This window comes from Symphalangus syndactylus, chromosome 20 (genome assembly GCF_028878055.3).
Source record: "Symphalangus syndactylus isolate Jambi chromosome 20, NHGRI_mSymSyn1-v2.1_pri, whole genome shotgun sequence".
NCBI lineage: Eukaryota > Metazoa > Chordata > Mammalia > Primates > Hylobatidae > Symphalangus > Symphalangus syndactylus.
The window spans coordinates 19,988,561-20,013,198 of NC_072442.2; the positions used below are offsets into that span (position 1 = coordinate 19,988,561).

The window sequence follows — 24,638 nt, forward strand, 5'->3', positions numbered from 1 at the left end:
CAGGACCCCAGGGCTGGGCAGCTCTGTCTTCTGCGTGTCGAGACTGAAAACCTCCTCCTGGTGTCCTCATGGCTTCCTGATTGACACTGCTCTGTCTTCTCTTGCAGAGTTGGATCTGTAGCGGTCCTTTGGAGAGTGTGTGTGGCGGGAGAGTGAAACCTTGGGGGAAAATGCTAGGAGATTCTTTTTTCTTTTTGTTCTACTTTTCGCTCGGAAAGTTTTTAAATCCTCATTTGGTGCATCTGTATTCCAGCCAATAGGTGTGCCAGTTTTCATGTAATCTTTACTGGCCCAACTTGGGAGTGGGGAAATTGCTTAAAAAAAAAAGAAAAAGAAAAAAAAAAGATTATTCTAAATAAAAGGAAAAAGGCTTACACTACCTAAAGCTGTGCTCTCTGCCTCCTGGGAGAGGGCCGCAAAGCCAGGCACCCCGCCAACCACTGGGGGTCCTAATCCACCTGCTGGGTGTCACCTCTCCTCCTCCTCAGAATTGGGTGTTTGCTAACCATCAAAAGCAATGACTTTTTATTCTGTTTGTACTGAACCAAAACAAACAACTGTGTATAGACTGCTGTTTTCTTTTTTATTTGAAATGAGGCATTTTGGTGTTCTTTCCCCTGCCATATGGCCTGTCCGTCCTTCCCTCCCCACATTGGCTCCAGCAGCGTAGCCGAAGGTCCTGCCGCCACCACCACCACCACCACCACCACTGCAGCAACAACAGCAGCAGCAGCAGCAGCAGCGCCTGCATAGCTCCGCTCTGACCTGTGAAGGAATGGGGATGAGGCCAGGAGCTAGTGTCTACCACGGCCACACGGGGAGCAGTGTGGGCCCTTAGCCCCCAAGGGGCCTGCTGTGCATGTGGCTTTTTTTTTTTTTTAACACAGTAAACTAGATTAGTCATCAGTGTTTTAATTGCCCCTCTTCTCTTCTCCTGCATTCCTCTCCTCTCTTCTTTCCTCTCTCTCCCTTCTCTTTCCCCTCTCAACCAGGAGACCATCATGTCTCTCTGCCTTCCTCCTCTCTCCTCCAGGGGAGTCAGGCTGTCTGTGAAATCCATGAGCTTCTCTCCCTCTCCCACTCCTCCTCTCCTGCTTTCAGATGGATTTATTCCTTTTTTAAACAATGAACATCGGAAATGAGACTGTGGGGTGTGGTTTCTCTCTCTCTCTCTTTTTTTTTTTTTTACATTTTCTTTGTTGGGTTTTTGAGCAACCTCATGTCCCCTTCCCAGGGAGCTTCTTAATTTACCTCTTAGAACTCAAGTGGATGGGTAGTAGAGCACTGTGTGTCAGCATGCTTTGCTTTCTGACACATTAAAGTGAGGCTTTAAAGCCATTTGGGTAGGTGAGCTTCTGCACTTCTGTTGTGCTGTATTTTCTTCTCTCATCTCCTCTTTGTCTTTTTCTCTTTTCCTCTCCTTCCTGCCTTCTTCTGCTGGCCTCCTTTTCTCTTTCTTTACCTTCCTTGGATTATTCTTCCAGGTTTTCATAATAAATTTATATTTTGTAAAAGGATTTTGTTGTACCAGGTTTTGCATCCTCACTGAATTGACTGGCTTTTATTTTCCTCTCCAAAATCAGGTTTTTGTTCTCAACGTCTCTCCCCATCATGTCCAGTCACTGTTTTGGTTTTGGCACCATCAGTATCAAATGTACAAACGGTTCTTGCTAACCAACACCAGGTATATCTGATGTTCAGATGAGTTCCAATAAAAATAATTTTTTTTTTCAAAAGGTGTCTTTTCTTGAGTGCTGGAGGGCTTCCAAGCAAGCCCAGACAGCTCTGTGTAGCCCCACACTAGTCTAGCTCTCATCTGGCCAAAGCTGTTATCTCATTTGTGTAATGGGAGTCCTTAAGGTAAATTTGGAGGGCTTTGGGGGCAAGAAAGTTGGTGTGTGAGTTCTGAAGTTGGAAGTGAGTTCAGGTGTCTTTTTCCAGGGCAGCATGGTCCAGTGAGCACATGTACGTTTGGGTGGTAGATCCTCTGAGCCTACTTTCTCTTCTACTCAGTGAGGAGGCTGCTTCCTTGGCAGGTGATTGTGATGTGAAGCTTAATAAGTCACAGATGTGCAGGTGTCTGGAGAGTCCTGACATTCAGTTGTGATTTCGTTTCCTTTTGGAATCTTCAAAGGCAGTGATTTTCATATTGCCTCACACCCTGGGAGGGGCTCTGGGACCACTGGGGGACCTGCTAAATCCTTTTCAGTCTGAGCAGTTCAGCCATTGTCAGTTTTAGTATTGTGTCTCTGTATTTCTCTTGCAGAAAGAGTTTTGCTTCTATAAAGGACTTTAAAAAGTACTCCAAAGAGATCTAGTTTTGGAGCAGAGGGGAGACGGTTTCTCAAACTTAGGGCAGTCCTGAGGAGCTCAGGCAGTAGCCGTTTTCTCGGTTCCCTTTGTGGGTCTTGGTCAGATGATGCCCTCTAGACCCGTGCTGTCCAGTATGTAGCTGCTAGCCACGTGCAGCTGTCAGGCCCTTGCAATGTGGCTGGTTCGAGCTGTGATACACTGCAAGTGTAAACACAAACCAGACTTCGAAGGCTTAGTATGATAACAAAAGAAAAGGAGTGTAAAATATGTCAATAACTTTTTTATACATGTGTTGAAATATTTTGGGTATTGGGTTAAATAAAATATATTATTAAAATTCACCTGTTTCCCTTTTCCTTGTGTAATGTGGCTGCTAGAAAATATAAAGTTACCTATGTGGCTTCTATCTGGACAGCGCAGCTCTAGACCTCCAGGACCAGCAGTTGTGCCACTGCCTCCTCTCCCAGGCCTCTCATGACCTGAGTCCAGGCACAGCTGGGAAGGTCAGTTGGCCAGTGGGCTGGCCTGGGCCTGGCTCCCTCACCTCCCTTCTGGGCTCCAGCCTTCATGGTGCCAGGACTTTCTTGTGTGTTAATGAGACTCTACTGGAGTTGGGAGCAGAGGCTCTGGTCCCCTGGTGTGTGCTAGTTATGTAATCTGTGCTGCCCAGAAGGGCCACTAGATGCTGCTCTGTGATCCCTGAAAGAACAAAGCCGACGTCCTCAGGAGTAAGGGCTCAGGCCTGTTCTATTTGGAACCCTTCCTGGAAGCTGTAGCTGACCCCTGCCTTGGCCTCCCTCCCTTGGGATGCTATGGGAAGTGGGGCATGCAGGAAGAGTGGACTCTCCGGCAGTCCACGGGCAGCCCAGCCCAGCAGGGAAGCTAACAAGCAGGCTGGCCCTTCAGGCAGCTAGAGATAGGCAATAGGCTAAGTGGGCTGATTGATGGGGGTGGGATTTGGAAATCTTCCCTGCAGTTCTATGATGAAGGCAGCTAGGAAGAAAACAGCCCTGCCTCATTCAACTGGGTCTGCCTTCTGGGTCCTTGATTCTGCCGTTTCTGGCAGTTGACTGCTCTTTCTTCCTTGCTTCCAGTTGGAGCAGTGATAGGAACTGGGGGTGGGGAGGTGGTCGTGGGTTGAGTGAAAAGAAGAGCTGTGTGGTGTCTGAAAACCAGTATAACAGGCATGGCCTGGGTGGATAGGAGCTCCTGGAGACCCCCTCCCTCAGTCACAGAAGCAAGTGGGCTGCCAGTGCCATCCCATTCCTGCTGTGCTGCAACTGTGACTTTGCTTTGGACAAGTGTGAGGAGGCTGGTGTTCTGCCGACAGCGCTGTTTGAAGGTGCTAGGGAAAGGTTGGCTGGACAAAGGTGAGAGGACACAGGGTGTGGCCTGGCTTGAAAAGGCCCATGCAGAGGCATGCTGCTCCGGTGTGGGAAGCAGGGTACTGGGGTGAGCTTGGTCCGATTCCGCGTGAATTGGAATAGCTAGAATTGAGATTGAGAGTTAAAGGTAACAGAGTGGGCCCACGTTTTTCTAGGGGGTGGATTTTTCTTTTTTTTAGCCAAAGTCTCACTGTCACCCAGGCTGGAATGCAGTGGCACAATCTCAGCTCACTGCAACCTCTGCCTCCCAGGTTCAAGCGATTCTCCTGCCTCAGCCTCCCGAGTAGCTAGGATTATAGGCACCCGCCACCACACCCAGCTAATTGTGTTTTAGTAGAGACGGGTTTCGCCATGTTGGCCAGGCTGGTCTCAAAACTCCTGACCTCAGGTGATCCACCCGCCTTGGCCTCTGAAACTGCTGGACACGGTGTGGCCATCATGCCTGGCTGGGGTGGATTATAGGCTTCAAAATTTGGACATATTTTGGGAAGTGGAAAACATTTAACCTTGGCTCAACACTAGAATCTGAAGGGGGCACAGAGCCAACTCAGGAGCTAGAGGCTCCAAGTAGGGGCTGAGGAAAAGAGGCTGGGGTTCGGCTTTCCTTTGAGAAGGAAGAGGGACACTTGGTCAGGGTCTCGAAGGAGATCGTTTCTTCTGGCTTTTTTTTTTTTTTTTTTTTGAGCTGGAGTTTCGCTCTTGTTGCCCAGGCTGGAGTGCAATGGCACGATCTTGGCCCACTGCAACCTCCGTCTCCCAGGTTCAAGCGAATTCTCCTGCCTCAGTCTCCTGAGTAGCTGGGATTACAGGTGCCCGCCACCACGCCTGGCTAATTTTTTTTGAATTTTTAGTAGAGACTGGGTTTCACCATGTTGGCCAGGCTGGTCTCGAACTCCTGACCTCAGGTGATCCGCCCGCCTCGGCCTCCCAAAATGCTGAGATTACAGGCGTGAGCCACTGCGTCCGGCCTCTTCTGGCTTCTTACTGTTAGATGCAGGAGGGTTGAGGACAGCTCCATTTGAAGAGCAGGTAGGCTTGTACACTGAGGAACATTCACAGGGAGGGGCGCACTGAGCTGGGGGCCTGCCTTCCTCTTCTGAGTTCCCATAACAGCTGCTGTGGATGTTCTGAAGGGCTGTGGACAAAGTAGCTCTCCGGGTACAGAGCAATGCATTTTCCACCGTATGCCTGCTCCCCAAGGTTCCTAAAGCCTGGAATTCCCATTGACAGAAATCTCTGAGTGGCACATAAACAAAATCTAGCACTTTCTGCCTTGATTGCACCATTTTGAATGATGCCAGATTCCCTTTCTTTTCCCCCTAGGACAGTTGACAGCGCTGGCGCGGGGTGAAAGCCTAATCGGCTGGAGTGGTCAGGTAATTGGGTGTCATCCTCTCCTCTGGAGAGCCACTCCCTCATCTTTAGGTCCAGAGATAATCTGGATTAAGACAGGGCTTAAATTTCCTGTTCCCCAGGTTTGTGGTCAGTTTTGACTCAATCTCCAGAAACAAGGTAAAATAGTAAATGAACAACGGCCTTTGTGAAGGATCTGGATTCACATCTGACAGGAACAGCTTTCAGAAACAGAATTTTACTCAATTTCGCTAGCATCAAATTCTCAAATTATACATACTTAGAATTGAAAACGTTTAAGACGGTCAGAAAGCTGGCTGGAGGGGCAGTTACTTCAGCTTTAATGTGACAAATAAGAGGGCAAGTGGGAATTTAGAGGTCATATTTGTGACGGGCTCAGGCTTGGCTACGGGCCACGCTTCTCTGGCTTGGATTTCTGAGGCCCACTTCGCCGCGGCCATCTACCCAGGATGAGGGAACGGAGGCCCCGGATAGGTGGCCAGAACCGATTGGACTGTCCACTCGAGGTGCGCGTGGCACTCGGGATGCCTCAATAAAGGCGTCGCCTCTCCCCGCCCAGGGCCTTCTTCCCCGCGCTCCCTGGCTGCTTTCCACAGGGACGGGGATGTCAGGTGGAAGGAGGGAGCTCCGGAACCTGGCCCCGGCGGAGGGCTCCTCACCAGGCCCGGGCGGCAGCCTCGGAGAGGGCGGGCCGCGCGCTGCCAGGGTAGGGACTTGGCCGAGAGTGCCCCCGCGGCCGGCAGCTGCGGGCGCCGCGGCGGGAACAAAGGCAGCACGTGTCTGGGCGGGACGCAGGCGGGGTTCGGCCCTCGGCTCCGCCCTGCTCGGCGCCCGCCCCGCGTCGGCAGAGTTGGGTTGCGCGGGCGCCCGGGACTCTCAGGCGGCCGGGCTGCTGTTGGGCGGCGGCGCGGAGCGGGCGGCGAGCTGTGCGGGAGGGGCGGCCCCGAGGGGCGGGGCGGGCCGACGCCGCGTGTCCCGCCGCCGCGGCGGAGTCCGGCTCCTAGATGGGGCCCGGCGCGTAGAGGTGCCTCCCGCTCGTTGCCGCGTCCTACCCGCACCGTGCGCGGCTCGAGCTGAGGACACAACGGCCGCGACTCCCCGGCGAGACCAGGCCGGAGCGTGGACGGCGCGCGCGCCCCGCGAGGGAGGGCACTGAGGCGCGCGCCCGGAGCGGGAGCGGGAGCGCGGCGGCGGCGGCGGCGGCGACGGCGAAAGTGCGGGCGGCCGAGCGGGGGGCGGGGCCGCGGTGTCTGCAGAACCTTGGACAGAAGCTCCCTAGCCGCCGCCGCCGAGCGCGAGCCCAGCCGATCCCCGCCGAGCGCCCCCGAGCGCCGCCGAGCGCCGGGACCGCGGCGGCGGAGCCGCGGCGCGCATTGCGGAGGGCGCGGAGCGCAGGAGCTGCCGCCTGCCGGGTAAGGCTGCGCTGGGCGGCCGTCCTTGGCCCTGGGGAGCGGGGACCGGGCACCGGGGTCGCGCCCGTGCGGGGTGTCGAGGCGGGGGTCCTCGGCCGCCTCCGTCGGCGCCCGGGCCCCTCCCGGCTGCGCCTGGGGACCGCAGCGGAGGCGGGCGGGGGTGCTGCAGTGGAGGCGGCGAGGCTGCGTCGCGGGGGCACGGGTAGGGCCCGGGACTGGGGCGGCGGGGTCCGCCGAGGCGCGGGGCGGAGGGGCGCGGCGCGGAGCCCAGCCTGGCGCTAAGAACCATCTTGTTTTCCAGGCAGATCCAAGGGGGCAGCACGCTTCCTGGGAGCGTCCCCGCCTCCTTCCCGGGGCCGCCGCAGGCTCGGTGAGTGGTTTTATCCCTCCGGCCGGCAGGCTGGGCGCGCAGGGGCGCGAGCCCCCGCCCGGCGCGCAGCAGCACCATGGGCACGGTGCTGTCCTTGTCTCCCAGCTACCGGAAGGCCACGCTGTTTGAGGATGGCGCGGCCACCGTGGGCCACTATACGGCCGTACAGAACAGCAAGAACGCCAAGGACAAGAACCTGAAGCGCCACTCCATCATCTCCGTGCTGCCTTGGAAGAGAATCGTGGCCGTGTCGGCCAAGAAGAAGAACTCAAAGAAGGTGCAGCCCAACAGCAGCTACCAGAACAACATCACGCACCTCAACAATGAGAACCTGAAGAAGTCGCTGTCGTGCGCCAACCTGTCCACATTCGCCCAGCCCCCACCGGCCCAGCCGCCTGCACCCCCGGCCAGCCAGCTCTCGGGCTCCCAGACCGGGGGCTCCTCCTCGGTCAAGAAAGCCCCTCACCCTGCCGTCACCTCCGCAGGGACGCCCAAACGGGTCATCGTCCAGGCATCCACCAGTGAGCTGCTTCGCTGCCTGGGTGAGTTTCTCTGCCGCCGGTGCTACCGCCTGAAGCACCTGTCCCCCACGGACCCCGTGCTCTGGCTGCGCAGCGTGGACCGCTCGCTGCTTCTGCAGGGCTGGCAGGACCAGGGCTTCATCACGCCGGCCAACGTGGTCTTCCTCTACATGCTCTGCAGGGATGTTATCTCCTCCGAGGTGGGCTCGGATCACGAGCTCCAGGCCGTCCTGCTGACATGCCTGTACCTCTCCTACTCCTACATGGGCAACGAGATCTCCTACCCGCTCAAGCCCTTCCTGGTGGAGAGCTGCAAGGAGGCCTTTTGGGACCGTTGCCTCTCTGTCATCAACCTCATGAGCTCAAAGATGCTGCAGATAAATGCCGACCCACACTACTTCACACAGGTCTTCTCCGACCTGAAGAACGAGAGCGGCCAGGAGGACAAGAAGCGGCTCCTCCTAGGCCTGGATCGGTGAGCACTGTAGCCTGCGTCATGGCTCAAGAATTCAATGCATTTTTAAAAATTTATTATTAAATCAGTTTTGTGTACAGTATGTGTCTAGCAAAGCCACCAAGGGCCTCACCTTTCCCACAGTCTTTCCCTGGGGTTTTTTTCAGCCCTGCCAAGAACTCTGGGCACTTTTGAACTCAAGAGCCTTGCGCAAAACCCGGAAGATGTATTCAGAGCCACCCAGGCCACTGACCTCCCACTTTGGGGGACTCAAAGGACTGACCTGCCCCTGCCGCCTGTGCCCTTGCTGGGTCCAGGGTAGGCAAGGCTGCCGGCTGCACCCTGTATGGAGCTAGAGAGGGGCCTCTGGCTGCCTGGCCCAGGGAGGAATTGGGGTTTCTGGTTGGAGGCCCTTTTCTGGCTCCTGTGTGGAGTTATTCACTCTCCCAGAGGCTCCTGGAGCCAGCCACCCTAACTGAGCTGCCAGTGGGGTCGTGAGGCAAGATCCCCGCCACCCCGGGACATCTTCAGTCTAGGCGAGGTGAAGCTGAGCGGGTCTAGTGGAAAGATTGTGTCTGGTCGTTTGACCACACACCGCCCTGATTTGCTGTTTTCTTTTTTTAGGAAGAAGGGCTTTCCTTTAGTGGAGAAATGGAACTCGCCCCCCTACCCCCTTGTCTGCTGCTCCCAGCCAAGTTGGTGGTATTGGCCAATGAGCTGGTTTGACTCATTAATTTCTCTCATTTTGGGTCCCAGCTAAAGAGGTGGGGCGAAGCTGGGGGCAACTTTCCTGGGTGAGTTTTTCTTTTGAATAATGCAGTGCAGTCACCCTGTGGCAAATGCCAGGACAGCTGCAGGTGCCCATTAGCAACGCCTGCCTTCTGGGCAAGGTGAGGGATGCCATACCTTGAGACCAAGCCAGTGCCCACCTAAGGGCTAAGGCCTCTTGCTGGTGCACATGACATTTGTCCTGCAGAGCTGGGGGGAAGGCGATGTGGTGACCCCACCCCCACCCCTGTTAATTTAAAGCTGTTTCTAAACAGTTGAGTTTCTTCTAAAGAGGAAGCCTTGCGCAGCAAGAACCAGTGAGACAGCCGGATCTTGGAGACAATTACAAGACGGGGAGTGAGACTCCTGATTGCTCTGGAAGCTGCTGATTTCTACAACTGATCATTTGCAGCTGCTGGTTTTGGTTTCCACCTTTACCCTACTGGCTGTAAAAACACAAATGTGTACTTTATTGATTTTCTTTCTAATTCTTCCATATTGGTGGCTTGGGACTTGGGAGAGGGAGCAAGCCTTCCTCCATGGCCCATCACTCGGCTGTGGAGAACAAAGACCAATGTGAAGACGCTACAGAGGATTCTGTCTTCCAGGCCCAGTACCCTGGGGAGTGCTGGAATGGGGACCTGGGGTGGGGAGGCAGAGGGTCACTTTACATAGGATTAAGTTCGAGGTGGCTACCGATTTCAGCACATGCACTACTGAAATTTACACAAAAAGAAAGCTGTGAAATTGAAGTCCCAATTTAAGAGTCCTGAGGCAGAACCTGGTGGCTGGAGGCATTCCCAGAGGTGGGGAAGAGAGCCTGCCCGGCCAGAGAGAATCTGCCTTGCTGCACCTGAGGCCCAGCAGAGCCGTTCCTGGGACTGTCAGATAACCCATGCAGCGGTGGAAGGAGCCTGCGGCTGCTGGCACAGACTTCACGCAGCACCTCCTCTCTGCTGGGTTTCCACACAGCCTGTCTTCAGATCCTGCTGCCGCGTGCGACCGGAGGTGGGAGGCCCCTGGTGGCGTGGAAGAGGGAGGGTCAGTGCCAAGTCTCAGGAGGAGGGCGCATGTGTGTATCACCTTCAGCTGGCGGAACCTGGCTGCGAACTGTGCGGTTACATTGCATCCACAGGATTCCAGTTGCGTGTCTGTTTCCTTCTCTTTCTCCGTATTTATTTTTTTATTCTTTGGAGGAGGTGGACATTTCGGAAGGTGGTGGGGACTAAGGGAAGAACTCTCTAGTTCCCTCAGTGTGAAGCCTGTCGTGTTCTCTCCCCTTGCACTGGTCATCAGTATTGTGTAAAGGAACAACTGGTATACTTGAGTGTGCAAGCAAAGAACCCATTTGCCATGCTGCTATGAAGACTACTTTTAGATCAACAATAAAAAAAAAACCTACAAAAAAACCTTTATTCTTTAATTGTTGCTTTTACAGTGATATTGTGCATGCAAACCAGGAGCATTTTGTGTCTTAAGAAAAATAATCTTAGAACAGATGGCTGTGAAAATTACACCCATGCACAGAACAAGCCACAGGAATAATAGTTCAGGATTTGGTTTTTCTCTTTTTCTTGTAAACCTGGAGGGTTGATATATTCTTTCCATGCAGTTATTAGAACTTAGTTTTGTTCCAACAGTTAAACTTGCAATGAAAAGAAAATGTGCCATTTTTTTCACTCAATTATTCATAGCTGTATATTTGAAACTAATTACACACGTGTGATGTATGTTGGTTTTTTAGTGCAATTTCTTCTGTAGCTATTCTTTGACCAAACTGTGGGTATTGTTAATATTAATTTATATTTGTCTCATTTTGTATGTATGTGTAGTGTGTTTGTGAGTATGTGTGGTTTATAATCTGACAAAGTCATGAAGCTCAGTTTGGCTGTAATTTAATTCCCCTTCCCTTATTTTTATTTATTTTTGTACTGTGCTGATTCAATAAAATGCACTGACCATCCATTACAGAGACCTCTTTTTGTGGGCAGGCTGGGGCCCCCTTTAATAAATGATCCATGCACTCAGAACATAATTGGATTTGTGTTATGGGGGAGGGGAGGACAGAGTTGGGGGTGAGGGCTTAACACACTAAGGTGATTAAGAAGGAAGCACAGGTTAAGTCAGCTTTGGTTTAGTGTCGGCCGAGGTGGCGGCAGCTGTTTCCCAAAGGCTCCCGTGGCAGAGCTGGGTGACTGGAACCTCCGGCCAAGGAGGGTTAGGCCCAAGCATGGCCTGGTGAGGTCTGGCCGGGTGGGTCCTGCAGGGGCTCTGGGTCCTAGACTCCCTGTGTGGAGGTGTGGCTCTGAAGCTGCTGCTCCAACGTATTCTTGGGCTTGGCTCTGCTCTGTGCTCCCTTCCCCCGGGGTCTCCCAGGCCAGCAGGGGTGGGCTGGCTTTCACATGGGCCAACCCTGCGGGTTTAGCTCCACGCGGGTTTCAGGAGGGAGAAATCCAGCCCTGTGGCTCCCAGGGAAGCAGCCACTCCAGCCCATAATTGCGGCAAGGGTGGGGTTCCTACCAGCTCTATCTGTGCCTGTCCTGACTGCCAGCCTGAGGCCTGCACGTGCCACCGGCGTCGGCCTCAGGAAGAGGGTTATGGGGATGCTGGACGTGGCTCTCCCCAGGCCCTGCACCCTGCGGTCTGAAGCTGCCCCTGAGTACTAGGAAAGTCTTTCTTGTCCTCAAGTTGTAGCTTGGGAGCTGTCAGCCTTGTGATCAAGGCCACTTCCTTTCCGCAAAGCAACTCCCTTCGTCTGAGTTACAAAAGCCACCGCTGCGTGTTCTTTTCTGCCAATGACCAGTGACCGGAAGCACCCTGGCTGCAGGACCCTCGGGTGCTGGCCGTGCCCTGTTGCTCCCTCCCCAGGTTCTTGCTCCCTTCCCCAGCAGGAGCTGCTGCTTCCTCTCACTCTCCCCGCCGCCCCCGCACTTCCTCCCAGCCCCTTTCACTCCGCTGGCCTGGCCTGTCCCCAGTCTGCTGCTGTAGGTCTCTGAGCCTTTCCTTTCTACATACGTGCTTCTATTGCAGTAAACATGTTCCCTGGCACTAAGCAGTGCGCTTCCAGCTGCCAGCGCACAGGCCTCAAGATGGTAGGAGAAAGTGCTGGGACTCAACCCCACGGCCTCCTTCCCTCCTCACACCTCCTGTCCACAGCTTGCTTCTTGCTCACTTTTTGTTCAAAAGAAATCATCCTCCATTTTACATTATTTGTGCTTAATTCTCCCTTCTAGCCTCTCAGATAATGGTTGACTTTATATAAGCGAAAATTTCACAAAGTTTTCAGTGACAGATAAGCAGAACACCTTTAAAAATAAGATTTAATGCTTTATTGCTCTTGATGGCAAATCAAAATATGCTTTAGAAATAAAGTTAATTTACTGGAAAATAAGAGTTTTCGCACCAAACCATAAAATTGCATTTCATTACATCAAGAGAACCCCCTCATTGTCTACAATCAATTACTGTGCCCGCTTCCTTTCCCCTCAGCGCCCGGGACGCGTGACAGAGATCATACCCTAAATTCCTGATCCTTTTGCAGTTGCCACATACTGTGGCTTCTTTTAGTACATCATAAAAAAGTGCTTGTCCTGTGGCCTCAGCTGGGAGGCCCCGGCGCTGGGGCTAAGGGGCCCAAGGCACCATCCAAAGGCTGGGAGGAAGGAACCCAAACCCAGGACCTCCTGCTGCCCTCCAGCCTTTGACAGGCAACTCATTTGGCATGATCTGTTTTGGTGTGTTTAAAACATACATTTGCATGTGTCTAGTGTAAAGCAACGAGTTTGAGGAAATAAGTGGAAAGAGAGAGGAAGTTCCAGTTAGATGGTTCCACTAGTGTCTACTGGTAATTGGCAAAACTATGAGTGTTGCTAACTTGGGCTGAGGGCACCTCTGCCTATGCAGGCAGCTGACCAGGCTTGGAGAATGAGAAAGGGTTCCCAAGGACAGGATGCCAGCGGGATTCTTTGCTGCAAACTGCACACAGTGCAATTTTTGGGAAGCAGGGATGGGGGGTGGGCATGAGACCGGGTTGTTGGGACCACTCTGGGGTCAGGCCCTGGGTGAGGCACAGGAGGCTGCACACAGGCACTTGGTGCGTTCTGCTGGGTCAGGGTGGGAAGGCGGGAGCACGGTGGGGCAGTGTCTGTGGCAGGACGGGAAGAAGCTTCAGTACGTCCCTCTCTTGCACCCCTGCCCACTCCACCTGAGGTGTGGGCTCCCCTCATCCTCTCACCACATGGGGCATTTGCTTCGAGCCTCTACTTCCCTCAAGGCCTTCTCAGCAGCTGGGGCTCAGCGGGGAGGGTGGTCTCAGAAGGCCCCTGAAGCATACGTGCTTTTGCTGGGCAGAAGCTGGCAAGCTGGCAGTGCTCCCTGGCACCAGGTTCACGGGCGCAGGCCCTAAGGGGCCGTGCAGGGGGCGGGGTGGGCGTCCTGGCCTGGCCTGCAGTGCCAGGACCCCACACTGTGCTGCTGCCCCGCTTCCCATCATCCCATGCCTTGACCCCGCCCTTGCTGTTTCTCTGAGTAGGAAACGCAGCAGGAGGTGGTCCAGAGGGAAAGCGGCCGACCCTGAGGGCTGCCCTCATCCTGGCAGCTCCCCGTTCTCATTAGGGTTCCTGACCCAAGTGTGGTGACAGCAGGTATCTGATTAGCAACCCTGCAAATGGTGAAAGTATCTATAAGAGGACCACGGCCACAGGCTGCGAGTTAAGTAAGATGATCCTTGGAGCATGCCACGCTGTCCTCTCCAGAGTGGTGGTCAGAGGCCCTGGTGGGGGCCTTGGTGGCAAAGGGAGTCTCCCAGGGGGGAACCTGGGAAGGATGGACTCACTCTGCTGGATGGGCTGTTCCGCTCCTGCCACTGGCTCCTGGCTGAGGGGCTGGCCCTGCGGATGACTCTGCTCACCCGGTGGCTTTGGCTGGCGGCTGGGAGTTCGGTTGGGGTGGGTCTGCTGAACTCTGAGCACAGCCTCCCTGAGCTGGGTCCCCAGGGCTGGCTCACCTTGGGCAAGAGAGGTGGCTACGGGGCTCCCGGAGAGCAGGGGTCCTGCATCCCCACCCCTTCCCTCTGCAGGGTCAGCAGCAGGGAGGACACCTGCCCGGGTGCTCTGACTTGACCTGGCCAAGGGGCATCCGCACCAATTAAAGGCACCATCCAGTTGCCTCTGGGGTGAGATTGGTCTGGATGGTCAGCCCAGGGGTCTGGTCGGGGCACCAATGTCTTCGGTTTATTGAACAGGGACCGTGGACAGTCAGGACAGAGGAAGATGATACCAAAGGCAGAAAGCCAGGAAGGAAACCTCACAGGGGCGGGGCTCCTCCGGGAGGGGCCCTCGCAGCAGGTTTCTAGCAGGCATGGGTTGGGAGGCAGCAGCTGGACTGGGACCCAGGACTCGGAGTGTGGCCGGGCTCCGGGCCAGGCCTCCGCGGGGCGTCAGTTCCCGGGCACGCTGAGGATGAAGCCGGAGCGGTTCTTGGTGAAGTCGGGCTGGGGCTGGTTGAGCCGCGTCTCCACGGAGACGGTGCACTTCTTCCCGTGCAGGCTGCACTGTACTGGGTTGGTGACGTTCACTTGAAGGTGGCGCTTCTCACTGCAGGAACCAAAAACACCAGATGGGCAGTTAGCAGGCGGCATGAGAACAGGGCACCTCCCCGGCAGCTCCCCGGCCACCACTGGCTCCGGCGCGGCCTGCTTCCTCCACAAGTGCCCGGAGGATGCCTGAAGGGCCCCAGAGAGGCCGAGGCAACGCGAGTGTGGCACTGGCTGGGCCTCCAACCAGAGCCTCGGCACCATGGCAGGGCCCTTGTCTCCCATACAAGCGCATGGGACTGGACAGTGGAGGGCCATGTGGTTGAACAGACGCCACCAGGTCTCTGGCTGGGGCTGAGGACCAAGCCCCCGGGGCCTTCGGTGTACCAGGGCTGGGGTTCTGACTCTGACACTAATCCATCCTGCGGGAGACCTGTGCCACACGCCCCGGTGAGAGAGAAAGGTGCCTCCTGCTCCTGGCTGGTCCCTGCCTGTCACAGCCCGGCTGGTGGAAGTGGGCCTGACTCGGGTTTCCCCAAGCCAGAGGCTGCCCTCATCTGGAGCTGGGCCGCTTGGCTGGTTGCCACCCTGGTGGCCGCAGAACAGTGCAGCCGGCGCCCCACTGGGGGCTGCAGGGAACCCTGTGCAGCAGGAAGCCCCGCTGGCCTGGGAGCACATGAAGGCGGCTTCAGCCGGGCGGCCGGGCTCCAGGTCGGGTGCAGAGGCGGAAGCTGTGCTCTTCCTGCTGGACAGAGCCAGAGCCCGAGCCCTTCCTCCAGCTCCTCACATGGCGCTGAACATGCTAATAAGCTGTTGCTAGTTTTAAAAGCAGAGACACTTGTCGCAATAGGCTGGCACCCGGATGTTTGCTCACACAGACAGCATAATCCCACGCTGTACCTCAGCTTGTGCCTTGTCGGCTCTGAGCCGGGAGGGTAGAGGAGAAAGGAGGAAGCCTCCCGTCAGGACTGGCTGGCTCTGCTCCGTATGCTGAAAGCCCTGGGAATTTTTCACTGCTCTCGGGATGGCATCTGGGGCGTGGGCAGGTTGGTCCCGCTTTGAACGCTCTGCTGGACTTCGTGCTGGGCAGTGAATGCCGAGGTGTCGTGTCCACACAGCCAGGGGAAGGCCAGGGCCAAGGCCAGCACGCGCTGAGCTTCTGCCTAGCCTGGAGTCGCCTTCACCAGGCCGTGAGCACGTGAGGCACTTTCTAAGCACGGGCTGCCCGGGAGGCGCAACTGCTCAGAGGCCGAGGCAGCTCAAAGGGCTCCGATGTGCAGTGGCTCCACGGGGTCAGCGTGCCCAGAGTCATGGGTGTCACTAGAACACCCGGCCCAGCACACGCTTTCTGAGGACACCTGGTGGGCACGCCCCACAGCAGGCCCCAGTTTAAGAGGTAAGAGCGGGCTGCTCAGGGGCTCTCCTCATGGCTGTCTCCCCCCTGCTTTCTCACGGACACGGGAAGAGACCCCGGTTGTGACTTGTCGGCATTACGTATCTAATACTTAATGTCTTGTCAGCTGCAGCTAAAACTTTGGCTTAGACAGCTATTTTTAACCAGACTTGGACATAAAAATAGAGCCCAGCAGAGGCCGTGACTCAGGCCCTCTTCCACTCTTGTGGGCACCAGGGCTGCTCTGCAGGGCTCATGTGCAGCCCTTGGCGGCGGGGTCCAGGTGGGGCCCCTGCAGCCCTCGTGCTGGACCAGATGCCTCCAGGACCAGGCTGGTCCCTGAGCTGGGGTGGCCTCCTTGCCTCTCCTCTCTCAACCTGGTATGGCGTTGAGTCCCTCTCACTGGACGCTTGTCCTCTGGGAGCCTCCCTCCTGACCCTGGAAGCGGCCTCCCCCTGCTCGCCCTCCTGGAGGGCCTGTGCCCTTCCCTGTGCAGGGAGTCCAGGCTCTGCCCTCACCCTTCCCTGAGGAACTGCATGTACACAGTGGGTTCCAGAATCACCTGGTGACTCAGTCTAAGCGATTGGGCTCTAAACAGGCCACACTCCATGTCAGCTCAAAAAGACTAAGAGACAGAAAATGGGAACCATTAGTTCACCCTCACCCTCTCGCATTCAGACAATCGGGGCATGCTCCTCCGTGCAGGGCTCTCCTGACTCCCGCTCAGCAGGGTGGCCCCTGCCTCCACCCTCCCTGCCTCCTCTGGGCTCTGCGTATCTCCAGATCTGCTCTACAGCCTTGATGCAGGGGTTCGGGCTGGTGGGAAAATGGGGAGGAGCAAATGACTGCTATAAAATGGCACAGGTGCAGTGGCTTATGCTTGTAATCCCAATACTCTGGGAGGCAGAGGAGGGAGGATCGATTGAGGCCAGGAGTTCAAGACCAGCCTGGGCAACATAGCCTATAGCCCAGGAGCCCATCACTCCTCTCTACAAGAAATAAAAAACAAACCAACGAGCCGGGTGTGGTGGCCTGTGCTTGTGATCCTAGTTCCCTGGGAGGCTGAGGCAGGAGGATCGCCCGAGCCCAGGAATTCAAGGCTGTGATGAGCTGTGATGATGCCACTGCACTCCAGCCTGGGCAACAGAGTGAGACCTTGTCTCTAAATAAATAAATAAGTCAGCAGCCAGGATACCATTCTCAGGGAGTTGTGGGATGACACCCGCAGCAGAGAACCACTGCTCCAGATTGCTGCTTCCCACACGGCTGGGCTGAAACCCTCTCCTCCTGCCCTCTGTCGTCCCTGTCCGTAGGTCCCGTGGGGTACTTGCTGCCTGGGGGAGGCCCGTCCTCAGGGAGCGTCCAGCAGAGGGAAGAGCAGACCACGCTCTGGAAGGTCCCAGCCGCTCATGGACGAGTCAACAGAGCTCCCACTGTCGGGCCAGCTCCTCTCCCCACCCGAGGCCACCACTCTGCTGAAATGAAGGTTCTTGAATAGCAAGAAGGAAGGCAGAAGTTGGACACTGGATCCTTCCGGGTTGTGGATGTGGGTGAGCTGTGGGCCCCTTTCCCTCTCCCTGTCCTACTTCTGCTGTGCCAGCCCCACAGCTGCTCAGTCCCCTCCCTGGTGGTGGGTACTGTCCCGGGACGGCCAGTTGGTCCTCTCCTTCCCGTTGGCAATTCTGGCTTTCCAGCATTCCACACCACAGGCCCAGCCCATGGGGCTTGGCGGAGGGAGTGTTCCTGCCAGCTCTTCTCTTTGGGTGGAGGAGCCCCAGCGCCACAGGAGACAGGAGGCAGTGCAGAGATTCGCCTGAGTGCTGAGGGTGGTGGGGCCTGTCTCCGTCCCCTCTTGGGACCTGTCCCTCTCCTGGACCACGGATATTGATCTGAGGCGAACATCTAATTCCCACTTCCCCAGAACATCCCCCAACTGAACAAGAATCAGTGACACTTTAGGAAAGAAAAGGTGGTATTTAGTGGCGGTCCCCACACTGCCCCTCCCAGGACTTTGTCTTCTAAGCCCACCTGAGATCTCTCCTGATCCCTTTGAGGTCTTAATACAAGAGCCAGGCCTACAGGTGGGAGAGTCTGGATTCTGTCCTGGCCTTGCCAAACTTCCTGGCTTCATGACCTTGTTCAAGTCACTTAAACCTCCGTCTGGCTTTTACAACCATCAAACCATCTACCCTCCAGGTGCTCAACAAGGACTGACTCCACCCCAGGCACTGTGTCGGCACTGGAAACCTGCCACCCGAGCTGGGAGCCAGACACGGGGTCTTCCTGAGAGCCTGGGAAGCCGCCTGCCCTCGTGGAATTTACGGTCTGAGGAGTGACGCACATGAGGCACTTTGAAAGATGTGAAGCACTGTGTGTAAAACATGTGCCAATTTCTTGCTTCACAGAAGGATTTTCACTGCTTTCTCAGTTATGTGTCAAGAACCTCCAAAAGAGATGGTTCGAGAGAGCTATTATTATTGAATTAGATTATGTTCTTTACACATTTTAGCATAGCTCACAAAACCATATGAATGTTTCTGTTTTGAATATTCTCTTCCTAAATGTTTTACATCCTGTGGAGAGGGGCTTGGATTCTGATTCTGTGTTTAAATCCTACAAGCAGGCCGGGCGCATGGCTCACACCTGTAATCCCAGCACTTTGGGAGGCTGAGGCGGGCAGATCATGAGGTCAGGAGTTTGAGACCAGCCTGACCAACATAGTGAAACCCTGTCTCTATTGAAAATACAAAAATTAGCCGGGTGTGGTGGCGGGTGCCTGTAGTTCCAGCTACTAGGGAAGCTGAGGCAGGAGAATCTCTTGAACCAGAGAGTCGGAGATTGCAGTGCCACTGCACTCCAGCCTGGGCAACAGAGCGAGACTCCCTCTCAAACAAAACAAAACAAAACAAAACAAAACGCAACAAAAAACATCCTACAAGTGTCAAGCATGGTGGTGCACACCTGTAGTCCCAGCTACTCTGGAGGCTGAGGTGGGAGGATCACTTGAGCCCAGTTCCAGACCAGCCTGGGCAACATAGTGAGACCCTGTCTCTAAAAATAAAATTAAAAAGGCGGCCGGGTGCAGTTGCTCACGCCTGTAATCCCAGCAATTTGGGAGGCAGAGGCAGGTGGATCATGAGGTCAGGAGATTGAGACCAGCCTGGCCAACATGGTGAAACCCAGTCTCTACTAAAAATACAAAAATTAGCTGGGTGTGGTGGTGCACGCCTGTAATCCCAGCTACTCAGGAGGCTGAGGCAGGAGAATCGCTTGGACCTGGGAGGCTGAGGTTGCAGTGAGCCAAGATCATGCCACTGCACTCCAGCCTGGGTGACAGAGCAAGACTCTGTCTCCAAAAATAAAAAAATAAAAATAAATAAATAAATAAAAACAAAAAGCCAAGTATGGTGGCTTACACCTGTAATCCCAGCACTTTGGGAGGCAGAAGCCAGCAGATTGCTTGAGCTCAGAGGTTTGAGATCAGCCTGGGCAACATGGTGAAATACTGTCTCTACAAAAAAAAATTTAAAAAGTAGCTGGGTGTGGTGGCATGGGCCTGTAGTCCTAGCTACTTGAGAGACTGAGGTGGAAGAATCGCTGGAGCCTGGGAAGCGGAGGCTGCAGTGAGCAGAGATTGAGCCACCACACTCCAGCCTGAGTGACAGAGCAAGACCCCATCTTTGAAAAATAAAAAAACAAACAACCCTACATGTTTAATGGAGCATTCACGCCACATGTACTGGTCTCCACTTTCAGAACGCAAGGTCCTAGCGGGGAGGGGAGGCGTCTTACACAGCTGCATACGTGGTGCTGCCCTGCACAGGTTCTGGACGTGCTGGGGCCGCGTGAGGCTGCAGGCCTCAGTCCATCTGCTGTGTAAATGGCTCTCTCCCAGTAACACAACTTCATCTGCTCACTTCAACTTTGCACACTCACTGCAGCCTCATGAATGAGGAAGACAATGGGCACAACTGGTCAAGATCCTCCTGGGATGGAGACTCACCCAGTCCATGAAGTTCCTTCTAAACGGCAAGTGGCCAGATACCTGTGAACCAGACCTGGGAAGGAGGTCTCCTCCTTAGCAGAGAGATACTCTGTTTTGCCACCTTAAGTGACAGTTGTCTGGGTTACTACTTTTTTCCTTGGCACAGCCCCGGGCAGCCCTGGCCTGCCTGACTCCCAGCCTGTTTGCATGGTGCTGCTGTGACCTTTGGGCAGAAGAGGGGGTGGAGTGACTACGTGTGTTGAGTTCACCACCGAACAATGAGGGCAAGAAGAACCAGCCTTCTGCTCTGGAGTTCGGCTGAGCACTGCCCAGCTGACACCATCTACACACTACCATCAGCAGATAACAAAGTCAGAAAATGTGGATTGAGGGGCCGGGCGCGGTGGCTCATGCCTGTAATCCCAGCACTTTGGGAGGCCGAGGCAGGTGGATCATGAGGTCAGGAGATCGAGACCATCCTGGCTAACACGGTGAAACCCCATCTCTACTAAAAATACACAAAAAAATTAGGTGGGCATGGTGGTGGGCGCCTGTAGTCCTAGCTACTCGGGAGGCTGAGGCAGGAGAACGGCGTGAACCCAGGAGATGGAGCTTGCAGTGAGTCAAGATCGTGCCACTGCACTCCAGCCTGGGTGACAGAGGGAGACTCCGTCTCAAAAAAAAAAAAAGAAAAGAAAATGTGGATTGAGGTTGGCGGCTCCTCAGAAAGTTAAACATTGAACTGCCATATCACCCAGCGATTCCACTCCTGGGCATATACCCAAAAGAGCTGAGAACAGACAAAAGCTTATACATGAATGTTTACAAAAGGTAGCAACAGCCCTGTGATGTGGTGGTGATGATGATGATGGTGATGAGGTGTCATCCACAGTTCCTAGCTGGTAACTCCCATAACCATTGTTAGTCTTTTGTTACAATGCTGGGGTGCTTTAGGCCTCAGAAGCAGGCCTCAGGAAACAAAATCTCTCTCGCTGACCTTCTCCTGCCCAAATCAGTTCTCTAATCTGATTGTGAGCCCTAACACCCTCATTCCCGAGGGGGTCCTGCCCCACACCTTGGAGGAAGGAATGCTGCACAGAGAGGCCAGGAAGGATCTGAATGGACAGGCCTTGGTGGGTTTAGATCAGTCCCTTTTTGGCCAATCTCATTTCAACACAGTTGTCCATGCTTCAATCATGGACGGCCAATGGAGTCTCCGTAAAAAACTCAAGAAGGATGGGTTTGGAGCCTCTGGAGAGCTGGACACATGGAGGCTGATGGGAAGGCGGAGAAGAATCCACCACGTCCCGGGAGTCATCCCAGTCCGCGAGGACAGACGAGCCTCTGCTTCTTGGGACCCTTCCACACCTTGCCCCGTCTATCTCTTTATCTGCTGTTTATCTGCATCCTTTAGAATATCCTTCTTAATAAATTGGTAAATGTAAGGAAGTGTTTCCCTGAGTTCTGTAAGCAAATTAATTGAACCCAAAGAGGAGGGCCTGGGAACTCCAACTGGAAGCTGGTTGGTCAGAAGTTCCAGAGACCTTGACTTGCAACTGGTGTCTGGGGGTGGTGTGGGGGCTGGTCTGAGCCCTCAACCTGTGGGATCTGACACCGTCTCCAGGTAGATGATGTCGGAATTGAATTGGAGGACACCCAGCTGGTGACCACGGGTAGGTGTGTGGTGAAAACCTCCATACCTTTGGTCACAGAAGTCTTCTGTGTTGATGACTGTGGTGGTGGTGTGGGAGCAGAGGAAACATAGTTTGATAGAGATTTTTCCCACATAAACCCAAATGTGCATCAGTGGATGAATGAATAAACAAAATGTGGTACATCCATTCAATGAAATATTATTCAGCAATAAAATGGAATAAAGTATTAGCACATGTTACAACAAGATGAACCTTGAAACATGATGCTAAGTGAAAGGTGGCAGACAACAGGCCACATATCATATATCTACATTTATATGAAATAGCCAGAGGAGGCAAAGCCACGGAGACAGAAACCAGTTAGTGGTTGCCAAGGGCTGCAGGGAGTGGGGGTGTGGAGGGACTGCTTAGAGGGCACGGGGTCTCCTTTTGGGGTGATGAAAATATTCCGGAACTAGGTAGAGGTGATGGTTGTACAACGTCGTGAATGTACTAAATGTGACTAATGATATATTTTATGTTATGTGTATTTTACCACAATTTTTAAAAAATGTGGATTGACCTAAATGAAAAATTAGAATTTGCCTTCAAACCATGTTTTCTCTCCTCATCTCAAGTTTAGCCAAAATAATTTTAAGACTAATAAGAGATTTCTTGTGCTGATCCCGGAGACAGAGCGGAGCAAGGCCTGGGCAGGAGACGGAGTGGACGCCTGGGGTCAGTGACTTCTTTCTTGTTTGAACTTCGCCACACTCCGGAAACCCAACTAGAGCCACAATTCTTTCCTTATTTTTTAAAGAAAAGGAAACATCGCACAGATGGAGGCAGGGCGTCTCCCTCTGAGGGTGCGCCAAGCCAAAGGACAGCTGCCGAGGGAGGCTGGCTGCATCGGGGAGGGATATTTTTTTCCCTCCCCATCTTCTGTTACAGGATTTAATGGCTCAGCAAACTGTGGAATTCGGGGACTTTCATCTCGTTTCATCTGTTCCAAGCCATCAATGCAGGCAAATGGCCTTTATCGAATTACTTTCCTTCATTCTTCATTTAGAGTCTTGTCTTCTGCTCTTAGAGAAACCCGTGAGTAAATGCAAGACTTGATCTATGGGATGAACAAACATGTTCCCTGCACTACCTGTGCCTTTGCAGGCCCTGCACAAAGTGGGACAGGCCACTCCTGTCCAGAAGGTGAATCAGCCCAGAAAACATCCCCTCCCATCCAGGCCCCTGGTCAGCTGGGCAGTGCAGGGTTTTAGGTCAAAGCCAACCAGGAAAGCGGGTCCCGGGAGGTTGCAGGCAGCCCTGGCTTAGCTGGGATTAGGAGACTCTCATTCGCCGGCCTGCCCTGCCCCTACAGAAGCCAGGCAGGACTTGAGGAAATCAGTGAGTCACTTTTCCTCTCAATGGCATTCCCTATGACAGTGGGGGTGATCCAGGTTCTAACGAATGCACTTCAAGGGAAAATGCAGTGGAAGTGGGGTGCAGTGCAGTAACTTGGTGAGAATATTTTTCTGGGTGCAGCAAGGAGTGCCTGAGAATATTGTGAGGCTAATGCAATGTTCTCTCATGTTTGGTAACAGGATGTGGTAGGAGGAACACAGCCTTGCACCAAGCACAGACAGGTGCTTTTCAAAGTGATAGTAAGTGCATTAAGTACTTCATGAGAAACTCTAGAGTCACAGAGACAGGCCATCCTCCATCTGGATGTCACTAGGACATAAATGCATGCTCTCTGGCTCACACTAAGGACAACAGCTACTGACTGGGGCATCAGGAGCTCATGACTGCAGCTGTTTACTCTGCGTTTCAGTTCCTTCAAGAAGTAAATCCCCCCGCTGATGTCAAACCACACGGAATCTCTTTCAAAATCTTGCTTTAGGAAATGCTGCTTCTGTTTTTGTCAGGGTCGAGTGGACACTTTTACCACAGTCACCTATAAGGTGAGGCTACGATTTCAGCAACCAGGCAAGTCCAGGAGTGGTGGCGTCGTGCTTCCTGGCATACTGAGTCCTTTCTGGGTCTGCAGCTGGTGAGGAATGGGGCAAAACCGTTTGTATTTGGAAAATAAAACCTTTCTCTTGTCATGAACCAACTGGGTCACATCTGGGTGTTGTCAGCAGCCAGCATGCCCTGAGACCTCACCCAAGCCTGCTGTCTGCCTCTCCACAGCACTGAACTGACCTGGCTCCCAGGCCCGGGAGCATGATCCACACTCACCCTGCTTGTGTCCCCAACAGGACTGCCACCACCCTCCCAGCCTGGGCTGCCCCTCCCCCATGGCACTCTCCTCATGCTGCCAACACCCATTCCTCCTTTCCCTGCCCACGTTCTCTTTGCAGTGACTCATGGAGTGCCCAGGGTGGAAGGGGCACTGTCCAGAGGACAAATACGGTGAGGATGACCCGGGCCCAAGCTCGTGGATGCTAGTGCTCTGTAGGAAGCACCTGCTGCATGGAGGAGGGTCACTGACCCTGGGTGGCTGGGGTGGGCTTCCCAGAGGAGGTGACACACAGACTGATACCGCAAGAATAAGTGGGACTCCTGCAGGAGCTGTTTTGGCTTTGCTTTCTCACTCCTTAAATATTGCTTCATCTTCAGCTCCTTTCATTTGATACATTATTTCACAGTGGCATCACTCATGCCTATAGTTTCAATGACAATGACCCAGTCAGTGTCCCCTCTCTTAGCATGAGGTCCATGCATGTCTTTTCAGCCACTTCCCAGACAAATCCCCAGAATGCTCTGCAGACAGCTGAGTCTTCACACGGCCAATGCTGAGATCATCCTCTTGGCCCCCTCCCTCAAAGTGCTTCCCTCCTCCCATCAAGCCTGTGCAGTGAGAGGTGTCGTCTTCTCGGTCACTGAGGCCAGAGAGCTGGCAGGCAGCCCCGCTCCTGCTCCTTCTCCACTGCCGACAATCTCTGAGTTCTACTGATTGCACTTTTTGTCTGTGTCCCCTGCCGAGGCCTCACCCAGACCCTTTTCTCTCCTTCCTGGTTACTGCCATAGCCCTGACTGGCTTCTCTGCCTTGGGTCTGCCCCAGCACAGGGGCAGACTGTGTGATGTCCTCCACACAGTCATCAGAGAGATCTTTTAAGGGCTCAAAAAGACCCTGCAGCTCCCCTGCCAATAGTTCTGCCATCATCCCCAGAGCTTTCGAGGACCCTCCACCACCGGTGCCAACCCCAGCTGAGCTGGGTGCTCGTCTGCAGGCCTCTGCTCCATCTCAGCCCGAGCATGAGGTTCTGCTGTGCTGCTTCCAGCAGCAGGGACAGGGCTGATGAGCCTGGCCCTTGCAAGCATCTTCTTGTGCCGAATACAATTCCACAGACAGAGGATTTAAAATCCAAGTGGAGGTGACAGGAAAGAAAGGAAAACCTCCAGGTATCAGAAGAAAGGAGGGAGTGTGAAGTCAGTATGGGAGGAAGGTCAGGCTGGGGCTCAGCTCTGGGAAGTGCCAGCCTGAACAGGAGTCAC

At 54.3% G+C, this 24,638-nt stretch overlaps 3 protein-coding genes across 7 annotated transcripts in view; 2 read left to right on the forward strand and 1 right to left on the reverse strand.

Annotated features, from left to right (window-relative positions):
• Window positions 1–1,736, forward strand: part of PSMD11 (proteasome 26S subunit, non-ATPase 11) — a 38,598-nt gene extending 36,862 nt beyond the window's left edge. The window contains exon 14 of one of the 2 annotated variants that reach the window (XM_055258303.2): window positions 108–1,736. The gene's annotated coding sequence lies outside the window, so the exon portion shown is untranslated. The remainder of the gene's footprint in view (window positions 1–107) is intronic. The other variant, XM_063628533.1, reaches the window with a different exon arrangement.
• Window positions 1,737–6,281: 4,545 nt separating this feature from the next.
• Window positions 6,282–10,562, forward strand: CDK5R1 (cyclin dependent kinase 5 regulatory subunit 1). 4 transcript variants are annotated; one of them, XM_055258306.2, is made up of 3 exons: window positions 6,282–6,484; window positions 6,786–7,850; window positions 8,873–10,562. In XM_055258306.2, the coding sequence occupies exons 2-3, from the start codon at window positions 6,931–6,933 to the stop codon at window positions 8,874–8,876; spliced, it is 924 nt and encodes a 307-aa protein (XP_055114281.1). In that variant the 5' UTR covers window positions 6,282–6,484; window positions 6,786–6,930; the 3' UTR covers window positions 8,877–10,562. The 4 variants fall into 4 exon arrangements, with proteins under 4 accessions (XP_055114281.1, XP_055114279.1, XP_055114280.1 ...); XM_063628542.1 differs by having other exon boundaries at window positions 6,348–6,484; window positions 6,790–7,850; XM_055258304.2 differs by having other exon boundaries at window positions 6,786–10,562.
• A 1,349-nt stretch (window positions 10,563–11,911) lies between these two features.
• MYO1D (myosin ID) overlaps window positions 11,912–24,638 on the reverse strand; it is a 378,547-nt gene continuing 365,820 nt past the window's right edge. The window contains exon 22 of the mRNA XM_055258294.2: window positions 11,912–14,191. Within this exon, the coding sequence (XP_055114269.1) occupies window positions 14,035–14,191 (157 nt within the window). The 3' untranslated portion in view covers window positions 11,912–14,034. The remainder of the gene's footprint in view (window positions 14,192–24,638) is intronic.

Coding starts and splice junctions, on each gene's coding strand:
- CDK5R1 (XM_055258304.2), top strand. CDS start 6,931: ATGGGCACGGTGCTGTCCTTGTCTCCCAGCTACCGGAAGGCCACGCTG.